General features: G+C 40.6%; 1 protein-coding gene across 4 annotated transcripts in view; it reads left to right on the top strand.

Annotated features, from left to right (window-relative positions):
* daam1b (dishevelled associated activator of morphogenesis 1b) overlaps positions 1–13,335 on the top strand; it is a 49,158-nt gene extending 35,823 nt beyond the window's left edge. For 3 of the 4 annotated variants that reach the window (XM_078274893.1, XM_078274894.1, XM_078274895.1), the window contains exons 11-26: positions 1,651–1,789; positions 2,020–2,078; positions 2,189–2,376; positions 3,190–3,498; positions 3,599–3,706; positions 4,519–4,548; positions 4,901–4,998; positions 5,604–5,688; positions 6,103–6,209; positions 6,988–7,076; positions 7,367–7,535; positions 9,196–9,303; positions 9,705–9,765; positions 9,896–10,027; positions 11,321–11,491; positions 11,826–13,335. In XM_078274893.1, the coding sequence (XP_078131019.1) occupies positions 1,651–1,789; positions 2,020–2,078; positions 2,189–2,376; positions 3,190–3,498; positions 3,599–3,706; positions 4,519–4,548; positions 4,901–4,998; positions 5,604–5,688; positions 6,103–6,209; positions 6,988–7,076; positions 7,367–7,535; positions 9,196–9,303; positions 9,705–9,765; positions 9,896–10,027; positions 11,321–11,491; positions 11,826–12,038 (2,066 nt within the window). In that variant the 3' untranslated portion in view covers positions 12,039–13,335. The remainder of the gene's footprint in view (positions 1–1,650; positions 1,790–2,019; positions 2,079–2,188; positions 2,377–3,189; positions 3,499–3,598; positions 3,707–4,518; positions 4,549–4,900; positions 4,999–5,603; positions 5,689–6,102; positions 6,210–6,987; positions 7,077–7,366; positions 7,536–9,195; positions 9,304–9,704; positions 9,766–9,895; positions 10,028–11,320; positions 11,492–11,825) is intronic. The other variant, XM_078274896.1, reaches the window with a different exon arrangement.
* Positions 13,336–13,491: the final 156 nt, after the last annotated feature.

Below are 13,491 nucleotides of genomic sequence, written 5' to 3' on the forward strand. Positions count from 1 at the left end.
TGCCGTTTAGGAAATTATTATATATTAATGTAAAGTTTGAATATACTGAATAAAAGTTTGAATATATTGAATGAACCTTGAATATATTGAATGCAAGTCTGGCTATATTGAATGAAAGTCTGACTATATTGAATGAAAGTCTGAATATATTGAATGGAAGTCTGAATACATTGAATGAATGTCTGAATATTTTGAATGAAAGTCTGAATATATTGAATGAAAGTTGAAATGGAATCTCACGTCGTTGTCTGCCGCCATCTTGTGTATTCGTTGTGATTAATCCTAACCGAAGTGTGACACTATGAGCGGATCAGCAAGACATCTAGTGTCAGCAATTTTGAGCAATGAAGAGATTATTAACACACTGGCAAATGCATGTACAGGCCAAAACACTGGTAACGGTAACCGTATCCAGTACCGTTCTCCCAATGAAGAAGTTAATTTACTTTTTCATCGTGGAAGATCGAATGAAAGGAACCTCTCTGGTCAGGCAGGTCCCTTTCATCAGGCTAACGTCAACACACCTTTCATTAAATATATTCAGACTTTCATTCAATATAATCAGATTTCCATTCAATATATTCAAACTTCACATATGTATAATCATTTCCAAAATGGCATGCCATATATTATTTATATATATATATATATATAGCAGGGGCAGCAGGGTCTCCAGGAGAGTCTGGTACAGCCTGACTCTGGACAGTAAAACTGAGTTCCCATTAGCACTAGCTTCATAGTGCACTCAAAACAGTGCAGTTTAGCTAGCTTATTAGCACCAGCCGCATGTGTAAATAGTAGCCGCTGTGGATGAGAGCGCAGTTGACTGCTGGAAGTCCATGCAAGAAAAAACCCTGAAAAATAATGAGGCTCCAAACAAAGTAGTAGTATTACTCCCACAAAATACACAGTGCATCGGTACCTTCTGGTTTCTGGCCAGAAAGATAGGGATGTTGACTTTGTCAAGATTAGTCAGTCCAGAAATTGGATAAGCACATTCCAAGCCAAACTGAATACTCTACTTACTCAAAGGAGACTGTTGTTATCTTGAAAACAAAGAGCCACCAAACGGCCGCAGTATCCTTTTTCTTTGATGCTTCCCTTCCCTTCTAAGTGGCTTTTTAATGACACATCCCCCCCCCCCCCCCTCCAGTCACTTTCCTAAAGCATTTACAGTATAATTAACACTTCAGCTGCAAAAACGAGTGTTGTGATCATACACAAGAGTTAATAAAGTGCAAGCCTGTGATGGTACTCAAAGAGGAATTAAGATAATATCACTGAATATGATGTGATGCATTGAACAATTTTTATCCTGGTAAAGAGCAATAACAGGATGCCTTCCCATAGTAATGCATCTATGTGTGTTTAAAAGGTTTTCAAGCTAAATAACAACACAACAGCTCCGTGATGGATGCAGTCTCACCAATCAGTACCAAATACATCTCACCGTGTTGTTATCTGTAATTATAGTGCCTCTCTTTGGTTTCTCAGTTATGATCAGTAACAAACTCATTTTGTTTCATCATAATCAAACAGCCACTGTGGATCCAACTTCAGCCTGTAATTTCTGAGACACTAATGAAGATACTAATCCTAATGGCTGAGGCCAGCAGGCTAATGGGAAACTATTCCTCCCTCTCTCCTCAGACAAGAGAAGTGGTAACACGGTGCAGTACTGGCTGCTGCTGGATCGGATCGTCCAGCAGATTGTCTTGCAGAACGACAAAGGTCACGACCCCGACGTCACACCACTGGAGAACTTTAACGTGAAGAACGTTGTCCGGATGTGAGTACTCTGATTTCCTCTGAAACAGACTGAATGAGTACATGGAACAGATGACTCGGCTGCCAGACTGAAGACTGTAGAACAATGTTGTGTTTGATGAGAAATGAAAAAGGCGCATGCTCAACAGTGTTGGCTCAAAAATAGCTTCCCTTTGTACGATTAGAGAAAATAATGAATGGAGTTGTTTACTGTATTTAATTATTATTCATTACGTGTCAACCTCTCTGCAGGCTGGTCAATGAAAATGAGGTCAAACAGTGGAAAGAGCAGGCAGAAAAAATGAGAAAAGGTTTGTAAGACCATGCATTACTTACCTGAAATAGAATACGTTTGTTAATTAAAATCATGTTTTTAGTAAACTCCATATGATGAACATATGGCTGCGACTTCCCATCACAGAGCACCACGAGCTGCAGCAGAGGTTTGACAAGAAGGAGCGTGAATGCGATGCAAAGACTCAGGAGAAAGAGGACATGATGCAGACGCTCAACAAGATGAAAGAGAAGCTGGAAAAGGAGAGCACAGAGCACAAGAATGTCAAACAGCAAGTGGCCGAACTCACCGTCCGACTGCATGAACTCAGCACTGTACGTTGTCCTATATGTTCCCTGGGTCACTTTATAATAAAACCGGATTGAATATTATGTTGGATATTGACATCCAGGGATGGTCCAGGGCAAGTTCACATAAGAGGCAAAACAAACTGTGTATAATCATCCCACACAGTGCCCTAGATAAAAAGCAGAATGCAAAAATAGAAACCATTTAACACTTCTATCTCATTGAATATTGGTTTGTTCCTTTAGGTTGTTGCTTGCCTGAAATTGCAACACTTTTGACTTACCCTTTATTATTATTGGTATGTCGCCAGAGTACTAGTTACCTAGTCTCATCAATGTAATGATGATGAAATATGTATGAAGAAAGACATTTTTATATATAAGAGTCCAAGAAAGGAACTAATAAGCAACTACCTAACAAAAAAATTAAAAAACATGCTGCACAAAAATGTATTGTTATAAGTACTCGACCCACAAGCACTGGTATTCTAGGACAATGGTTCCTACCTTTTTTGGTTAATGACCCCTTGAAATGACCCGTAGTCACAGGTTAGGCCTTTCACTTGAAGGATTTTTAGAATGGAATTTATGCAGTATTTTTACCCAATCCCCCTTCTAGGACACAAATGAAGTTAAAGTTAAAGTTTTTTATAAGAAACAATAATTAGAAATGTTATTTTTTTCCCACATCCCTTTAATCATCTTCTCACCCTTTTGGTTTATGTCCCAGGACATAAAGAAGGGATTTGTACAGAAACAAACAATATTTCATTATTTTCAAGTTGAAATGATGTTATCTATATTATTTAAAATCTTCCTGTTGTTTTACTGTCCTTGAAGAGACAGGCAGCTGTCGTTCCTGGAGGTCCTCCCCTCCCCCCCGGTCCCCCCGGTGGTCCTTTGCCTCCCCCACCCCTGCCAGCTTTTGGTGGTATGTGCCCACCTCCCCCACCGCCTCCTGGGGGCATGATGCCTCCTCCACCTCCCCCACCGCCTCCTCCAGGTGGGCCCCAACCTCCTCCCGGACGACCACCCGTCGGAGGCATCCCTCCCCCACCAGGAGCACCCTTAGGACCATCTCTGAAGAGGAAGAACATTCCCCAGCCAGCCAATGCACTCAAGTCCTTCAACTGGGCCAAGTTAGCTGAGGTGAGAATAGTGGAGACACAAAAAGACCTGACTATATAATAATATATTGATGTTTATTTTTAGAAAATTAGATATAAATATGTGATTGTCCTCTGCTCAGAATAAACTGGAGGGCACTGTGTGGATGGAGGTGGACGATGCCAAGGTTTTCAAAATCCTGGATCTGGAGGACATTGAGAAGACCTTCTCAGCCTATCAGAGACAGCAGGTACTGAGGACGATGCAACCCATCTCTCCCTTTCTGAATTTAGACTTGGCTTGTGTTGAGATTTTTTACATTTCTCCTGTTTTGCAACTTTTGATTTCTCAAGCAAAGTTGGAGAAGGGCAGAGGTCAGATAATTTACAACAAGAACAAGTTACTGAAGTAAAAAAAAAAGTAAAAGGGAGAAATTGCCAGATTAATTTGGGGGTTTTATTAGATGCACAACTTTCTTTCTTGAATCATCTACATCTTTCGCTATTTTTGGTTGTGGTTTTGATCATTTTGCCATATGTGATTGACATTGCATGAGTGAGCTGCTGACAATCGGCTATTTTTTTCTTCTTGTGACTGCAGTTAATTTAGTTATAAGATATTTATTATCGGTAGTGCCTTTATTAGTTGAACAGAAGAGAATAAGCATGTCTTTCTACAGTTCAAGAAGCATGTCCAACACACATAATGAGATAAAAAAAAAAAATGAAAATGAATTGACTGGAAGGATCTCTCCACACAAACACAGAGACGTTCAGTAAATTCAGATCCGCAGTGTTGGTCTTATTAGTTTAAACAGAAACATGACAGATTGATCTTCTTATGTGCACAGCATGTGAACTATAAGCATGTATTGATCAACTGAACACCCCACTCATGTCTCTCTGCTGCTCACTTCATTACTGACGGCTCCATCGTCATCCAAGTGCTGAATGAGCCTTAATTCATTTGCCGTTTGTTGTTTATGGGCTGCAATCACGTAACTGCTGCTTTACTTATTCTAATGAGTGCTGACATATTTCCTGCTTCTTGCCTGCATTTTAGGACTTCTTTATGATCAATAACAGCAAACAGGTGAGTGCACTTACAGTACAGTAGATATACAGTCTGGAATTTGTGTCCCTCCTTGTGAATTTAATCAGACTTTATTTATGTTATACGTCATGTCTTATGAAACTTCTTACTTAATGTGTGTCAAACAGAATATACGACCTGTCAGACTGTTGACTCTTTATTTGTGTGTCATGTTTGCATGTACTCATGTATGCGTAGACCTCCGTGTGACTGGATTTTCAGCTCTTGCTTGGGATTGTAGGGCATGTGTCGTCTCCGTTGTTGTGTGTCTGTGAGTGACTGTAACTAAGGTTGATTTGTGCATGTTAAAACAGCCTGTTGCACTCTAACCTCTTTATCACTTTGCTCACAGAAAGAGGCAGAAGACGACACGCTGAGCTCTAAAAAAGTCAAGGAGCTGTCAGTCATTGATGGCCGTCGAGCTCAAAACTGCAACATCCTGCTCTCGCGGTACGTTTGTGTCAGCATCATAACCCTTTATAAAACATTACTGACATAGCGCACATTGTAATGGATTTTCTTTCCCATTGTATCTAAAATGTATTAATTTTTTTATGTAAATTTGAGGATACGCCACCTCAAGGAGGACTTAAAAACTTAGACATTAAGAGACTAGGAAAAACTAAACAGAACCATAATGTATAATCATATACTGTATAATACTATAATAGCATAAAAACAACACGGATAATCAAACAGGGCTCTCCCACAAACCACACCCGCTACAGTCCATCTTTATTACACACATCGTCTACAAAAAGAATTAACAACTGCCAGACCAGAAAACATTATGTCAATATTACTAAACTACACAAGGTAGAGAAAGAAATACAGATGACAACGAAAAAAATCGAAAACAAGCAAAGATGTTTTGAAGTGGATCTGACGGGGCTTTTTATTTAACAGCTCATCTCTCATTTTCTTTAGAAATGATAGACACAAAAAAGGTGTTAAGCATGTCTAAGTGAGTATCGTGATTTAAATGTAACTAAAAGCTGTCTCAAATATGAAGGATAGCTAAAGTAATGCATTTACAAATCTGTTTTGTGCTGCAGGCTGAAGCTTTCAAATGAGGAGATGAAGAGAGCCATTCTAACCATGGATGAACAGGAGGACCTTCCCAAAGACATGCTGGAGCAGGTACGCCGACAGCAGCAAGTACTGACGGATCAAGCCAATGTGCTCTCATTTAGTGATTGCACTTTGACTGCTTACTAAAAACGGCAGCAGAGTAAGTCCATGCCTGTCAGCAGCATCTTCAGCATTTAGCAATGTTTTCAGAGCTATTGCTAAACGTGTGCAAGGTAACAAACATCGGCATGTGCTACAACTCTGATAACGCTATATTTTGGTGAGAATTTTTTTTCTTGAGTTTGCAGTGGAAAGAGACAGTGAGATGCAAAAGCATGACAGCAGAGATTTAGCCCTATTTAGCTACCAGTGTATGACAAATACACTTTAATAGACAAACCCTTCCTCTGTATTTAACAGGAAAAAATACAGGTGAAAGTTTGAAATGTAAATGAAATAGTTTTTTATGTTTTGTTCCATCAGCTGCTGAAGTTTGTCCCAGAGAAGAGTGATGTGGATCTTCTGGAGGAGCACAAACATGAGCTCGACCGAATGGCAAAACCGGACCGCTTCCTCTATGAGATGAGCAGGTACTTTACAGTTTTTCTTTCTCATCTGATACCTTTTTAATTCTGTATTTAACGGATATACTGATATAATACTGACCTCTGTCCTGACAGCTTCAGCTCTGTGCAGCACTCTGCAGATCAGATCTGCCGACAAACAATAGCCATTGTTTCCTCTGAGTCAGGGTAGATAAGTGAAATGACACATGGGTTTCTATTTCGTCGGAAACAATGGCTGAATGTGTGAATCACTATTTCTTCATTGTGTTGGTGAATAAATGGAGTCTGTAATGTAATAACAGTAATGTAATAAGTCCTGTCGGATAGAAGGAACAAACTCAGTCACTAACTGCAGAAATACATGAAGACCCGCTAAAGAACAGAAACTAAAGCAACTGACGCGCCTACAGTTTAGAAACAATAGAAACGTATTTGTGTTAGTTAAATGCAGAATTATACAGTCAGTTTTTTTGTTTTGTTTTGAATAGTTTACTGCAGTTTGCCAGCTTTTGTCATTGGAGTTTTCTCAGAGTACAGAATGGTTTGGAGGGCAGATGTCACTGTGGTATTAGCTGCAGAGTCAGTGGTTTATAAGCTGAAATGAAAAACTGCCAAAAATAAGCTTCATTACCACAACTTTATATGTGCCATTTAGTGAGCACACAGGCGGTTTGCTTTATTTAGCTTAAGCACAATGTCCATGTTTGTGGCTTTTGTCTCAATTGTTGGATTTCCCTGTTTATAATTTATTGTTTTAGTCTATTTTTGTTCTCCTCTTACATGCATTTTCCATCCCGTCCAGAATAAACCACTACCAGCAGAGGCTGCAGTCTTTATACTTCAAAAAGAAGTTTGCAGAGAGGATAGCTGAGCTCAAACCCAAAGTTGAAGGTGGGAAAAGTTTTATACTTTCATACACCAGTGACATTAACTCAAACATTTTTATTTAACATTTATTTTTTTATAAAGAACTGAAAATTTCTACCATGGAAAGCCATCTAGGTTAAGTAAGAAAAGTATTCTTCATTGAAGCATCTCTGTAGTCATCTCTGATGCATCTCAAAATTCCAATGTTTTGTATTTCTACCTTTTTATATTTGTCAAGCTACATAGGTTTAAAAATCAGACCGATACCTCTAATGACCTAAAAACGTGTATTTTCTTTTGTTTTCCTGTCTCAGCTCTGACCCGGGCATCTAAGGAGGTATTACACAGCAGGAACCTGAAGCAGCTGCTGGAGGTGGTGCTGGCTTTTGGAAACTACATGAACAAGGGTCAGAGGGGGAATGCTTACGGCTTCAAGGTGTCTTCCCTTAACAAGATTGCCGATACCAAATCCAGTATCGACAAGTAAGAACTTTTTTCAATTGTAATATCAAAACCTGCAGGCGGTAAAAAAAAAAAAAGAACGGCATGAAATATATAGAAATCACATCTGGAACAGGGAATATGACATAGTTGAAAGTCCGTATGGTCATTTATATCTGAATGCACTTAATAAAAGCAGGGTCCCAAAGTTATGGAAGGAGTCCATTGTTGTTCCGGTGGCTAAAAGCGGAACCCCTAAGATGCTAAATGACCTCAGACCAATGGCATTGACTTCACTGGTCATGAAGTCATTTGAAAGGCTGGTCAAAAGGGAACTGATAACTATGGTGGAGGGGGCTCTAGACCCCATGCAGTTTGCATATAGGGCAGGGATGGGGGTAGAAGATGCCTCAATCACTTTACTTAACTTCCTGTATAAGCACCTGGAAGGTCCTGGCACTCATGCCAGACTTTTATTTATGGATTTTTCATCAGCTTTTAATACTATCCAACCACATATTTTAGCTCGGAAACTGCATACCTATTTTAATCTTGATGTAAATTTTGTCGGCTGGATTGTAGATTTTTTAACATGTAGATCTCAGAGGGTTAGGGTTAATGGCTTTCTGTCAGAACAGCGCACCTCTTCCACTGGCTCTCCTTAGGGCTGTGTCCTGTCCCCATTGTTGTACATTCTTTACACCAATGACTGTAGAAGCCAGCATGGGGACAGGCACATTTTGAAGTTTGCTGATGACACGGTCATCATTAGCCTGCTCCGTAAAAATGAATCTGAGCGTGGGCCAGTGTTGGATGAGTTTGTCCAATGGTGTGAAGAGGCCTTTCTTCAATTAAACGTCACAAAAACCAAGGATATGGTCATTGATTTTAGGAAAGTATCCCTCCCACCATCTAAGACTTTCATTAAGGGAACTGAAACTGAGTTTGTTGAACAGTATAAGCATCTGGGAACCGTCATAGATAACAACCTGAAGTTTGATGTGAATTGTGATGCAGTCTGTAAGAAGGGACAGCAACGTTTGTACTTCCTTAGGAAGTTAAACACTTTTAATGTAGATAAGAAAATGATGTCCTTATTTTATAAATCTTTTATTGAATCAGTTTGCCATGATTGCTTGGTACGGTAACCTGAATATCAGGGACAAAAACCACCTCAGCCATATTGTAAAGGTGGCTGGTAAGGTGATAGGTTTCCCACAGTCCCCCTTGATGGTTATCTTTGACCAGCAAGTACTCCGCAAGGCTCGGTCTATATTAGACTGCACAAACCACCCCCTTCACTCTGAGTCTGTTATACTCCCCTCAGGTCGCAGATTTAGAGTACCTCGGTTCAAGACCAATAGGGGTAAAAACTCCTTTGTCCCATGTGCAATAAATCAGCTTAATTTGCACATGTAATGTAGTACTTTTTGTGTTTTAGAGATTGCTCCAGTGGTGATAACTTGTGTTGTGTGTATTACATACAGGAAACCTTTACCTTTGTGTACTTATGTCTTGGATTGTTGCCTCTATCTGTATGTTGCTTGAATGTGTTTGTTTCTTTTTATCTTTCACTCCTGACTGCATTTCAAGTTTCCTATTTGGGATAATAAAGTAAACTGAACTGATATTGCACATTTGACACGTTCACTCTCTTTGAAGGTTGGTCCGCCTCAGTGTGCCTGTATGTCTCTATTTGCAGAAACATCACTCTCCTGCACTACCTGATCACCATCCTGGAGAAGAAATACCCCAAAGTCCTGATGTTCCAGGAGGACTTGCAGAGTCTCTCAGAGGCGGCCAAAGTCAAGTAGGTGGAGCTGTGGAGAACCTGCTGCATGACTTATGGGGCATTCAGACCAAAAAAAACCATCCCATTTGTTTGGCGTCCTGTTGTGTTCTTAAACGCCCCTACAAGACACAAGTACACTTTATATTTTACAATTACCGTTTTCCATCATACAATTTATAGATCTCAGTGTTTCCGACCGCACTTGAAGGCAGCTTTATTTCACAGCGTTTCGTTGTGTCTTCCCCCTGCGGCACCCCCTGCCGCAGCCTAAACCCAATACCCCCCTACAAAATGAATGGAAAGACCTGTGTTTTTGCCTGACCGTCTGACGGACAACGCAGGCTGTCTGAACACGGCCTTACTTTCTTGTTTGCTTTCCATTTTGTATTACACCATCACTTGTCTTCCTTTTTTTGCAGCATGACTGAGCTGGAAAAAGATATAGGCAACCTGCGCAGCGGCTTGAAAAGTGTGGAGAGTGTGAGTCACAAAGATCTATGACGTAATGCATGCTTATGTATTGGTCCTGCTGTTACACAATGTTTAGTGCAGGTCTAGTGTCCTTTCATTTTTACTTCAATTTCCTCTCCTGGATAACATTCACTCATAGGAGCTGGAATACCAGAAGAAGCGACCGCAGGAGTTGGGCGACAAGTTTGTGTCGGTGGTGAGTCAGTTCATCACTGTGGCCAGCTTCAGCTTCTCTGACGTGGAGGACTCTCTCACCGAGGCCAAGGAACTGGTACGTCATGGCGGCTGAAAACTTGAGTGCGTGTTTAAGCAGACCGCGCAGCACCACTGTCACTTGTAGACACCGAAAGCTTACATTCCATTTCCTCTGGGCGCAGCTGTTTCTACGTACCTCACTGACATCATCAGTCACCTTTGTAGGAAAGCTAACAGCAGGAGTGAAGTGTTTCAGCTTCCTGGCGCAGCACCTCTGACACTTTATTGGTCCGCTTGCTCGTTGCCATGTGTGCAGGTCAAGAGAGAAAACCAGGAACAGGCGGAGGATATTATTTTACACAATTATGTTGGACCTATTTTATTTCATGAATTTTTTTATCAAAAGAAACTATTACATTTTAGTGCGGGTGGCCCTTATGGAAATTGGAAGCCAACCGAATAAGCCCTTCCTTATCGCTATTGTGTAGTACAAAAGCAAGAGGAAACAAACCTGGATGTTGCAGCCATTTCAAAAATGGGCTTTTTTCCACCAGAAACCTGAGCATATTCACCTTTCTAGGGAGTGCTTGACACCCTGAAATTAAATTTATGAGTCTGTCCACATTTAGTGCAGAGTTTTTTAATCTCAAGCATGGTTTTTTACCCATAGTGCTGTGCTGCATTGACCCACTGGTCACATGGCAACCATTAGTTTCTGTAAATCATTTATGGTGTCCCACACTGGTCCTCTGTGTTCATGATTGGGAACCAGAGAACATGCTGACCCTTTAAACAGCTCCGTGCATCTGCTTTGTGTGTCTCAGTATATATAATAAAACCGTTGCAGAAAACCAAGATGTAAAGAAAAGAGTGACATTTTAGGTATTTTTTATAACAGAAATCATGTCCCATTGTGAGGAAGGAAAAAAACGTATCACATCTGAATGCACTGCAGATTAATAAACTATTAATTTGACTGATTACAAATAATTTAAGTAGGTTAAATGCATCTTTGCCCCGCCTGATAGTTTGCGTGTCATGGACAGATCTCTACACATCTTACATGTTCTCAGCATGATCGCACATCTGGATGTTCTCTTTTTTAACTTACTGTGAAAAACACTAAACTGACACGTTGCCTTAATTTGGGCTCTGGCTCCAGTCTCTGGCCTGAGCTGTAATCAGTAGCCGGTCAGATCTGGGTTAACACAGGCTTCAAAGCCCAACTACTGGTACTCTGCTCTTATTTCAAAGAGCTGAGAATCTAATGAGTCTCCTGTAAAACCGTCAAAGACGGAGTAAAACATGGTTCTACTGTGTCCTGCTGTAAATCTAATCCCTGTGTGCCCCCTTCTCTTTGGTCCCACAGTTCCTGAGGGCAGTAAAGCATTTCGGTGAGGACGCCGGTAAGATGCAGCCAGATGAGTTCTTTGGCATCTTTGACCAGTTTCTGCAGTCGTTCGCTGAGGCTCAGCAGGAGAACGAGAACATTCGGAAACGCAAAGAGGAGGAGGAGCGCAGAGCCAAAATGGAAGCTCAGGTGTGTGATCGTTCCCTGTTTCCATATGATTCTTGACAGAAACAACCACAGTTATGAAACACCTATAGTATTTAACTATGACGTATAATCTAAAGTATTATAGGAAAAAAAATCAATCTTCCTTTCACAAATGAAAAGTAGTTTTGCCGCTCTAGTCTTTACACGTACATAGTCTTGCTTTAAAGAAATAGTTTGACATTTTGGGATAGATATATATATATATATATATATATATATGTGTGTGTATATGTGTGTGTGTGTGTGTGTGTGTATATGCGCAATAGTTAATGAATTCTTTTTTTAATACAATAACTTTTTGTTTCTGTGTCACCAGCTGAAAGAGCAGAGGGAGAAGGAGCGAAAGGCCCGGAAAGCGAAGGCCAACGGGGAGGACGACGGCGGCGAGTTTGACGACTTGGTGTCAGCGCTGCGATCAGGCGAGGTCTTCGACAAGGACTTGTCCAAGATGAAACGCAACCGCAAGCGCATCAACAGCCAGACCACCGACGCGAGCAGAGAGCGACCGGTCACAAAGCTCAACTTCTAAGCGGGGTTGAGGTCACTCTTGTCTGGCTCGCCCACCTCCTGCTCATCATTAGTTTCCCTCTGGGTCGAACTGACATGCACATTCCTCTGCACCCTCCTCCGTTCCCACCCAGCTCAGCCTTGCATCATTGCTGCAGAGCCACACAACACGTTCAGGCCTTTCATCCTGAGATTTTGATGTTAAACAGAGCAGATGCCAAAGGTTGTTCCTAACGACGAACTCAGATCATTCCCGCTGGAGGATCAGTTTGGTCAAATGAAATGTTTAAAAAAAAAAAAGAAAAAAAAAAAAAGTTGTGCAAGAGCAGGATGTTTTCTTCGCTGGAGGAAAGTTTCCAGGTCTAAGAGATGCTCATGCTTGTTTGATAGGAAGTGTTCTGTGCTGTTTTTGTACCCGCAGAATCTATGCACAGAGTGAAACGTGCAGCCAGCAGACTGCTTTAGGGCTTGATGCTCGATCCAAACAGGAAGAGGATTCCATTAAAAACACAAGGGGCCATTTTGTACGGATGGATTTCATAGATTGAGAGGGGCTTCTTTCAGTTGTCGAGAGAGAGGTCATTTTTTGGAGAAAGGCTGAATCTGAACTTCCTCTTAACGCTGCTGTTTTCCTGCAGTCAGAACCATCACAGGACTGAGACACTGCGTTGTTAGACAGACGTGGTTTTGACGGCAAGTGACGCAGCTGAGAAGTTTCTTTTCTATTCATCATTATTGACGTGCAGCATTTATATATCTGATCACTGTATGTTTTATTTGAAGTTTTTCCTGTTAAGAGCTGGCCTTAACTCTGTTGTTTTAATTGTTGAGTGGGTACTCTCTAAGGCCTGGGCCTAGTCTGCAATTTCTCAACAAGTGTGGACACTCGTGTCATAGATTACATATATCTATATATACGGTTGCGTGCTTGTTACACATGCACATATAAAGTCATAATTACTATGCTAAATGCCATTAAAACAATACCCAGTAGATGCAATAAACTTGCTTTTTCCTGTCTGAAGGGAGTGCCCTCCTTTACGTTTCTATTGAATAGATAAAATATGTTTTCTGTACACCGGCTGGATTTACACTGCAAAAACAAAAGAAAAAAAACCCTGATTTTAAACTCTGTGTGATCCACATGTGATGTTTTCATTGTTGTAGAAAACATCACATGTGGACGTGATCCCTTTGATTGTAATTTGTCCTCAGCTGTGTGAATCCATCCAGTGTCAAATACCTCCATTGGACTTTTTATAATTTAAATATTGCCTTCCATTGTACAATGACCTGATGATAATAAATGGGAGAAAACAGTTATGAGTTTTTGTATTCGGCTAATTAGCACATGCACTTGAATTAATTCTTATTCAGCATTTACGTTGGGTCAAATAGGAAGAAGTGGACATAGGAAAAAAAGGATGGACGATTTTTTTTCTTAAGTATTTAACTTCAAAAGGCTTCAATTGCCA

Source organism: Sander vitreus, chromosome 18 (genome assembly GCF_031162955.1).
Source record: "Sander vitreus isolate 19-12246 chromosome 18, sanVit1, whole genome shotgun sequence".
NCBI lineage: Eukaryota > Metazoa > Chordata > Actinopteri > Perciformes > Percidae > Sander > Sander vitreus.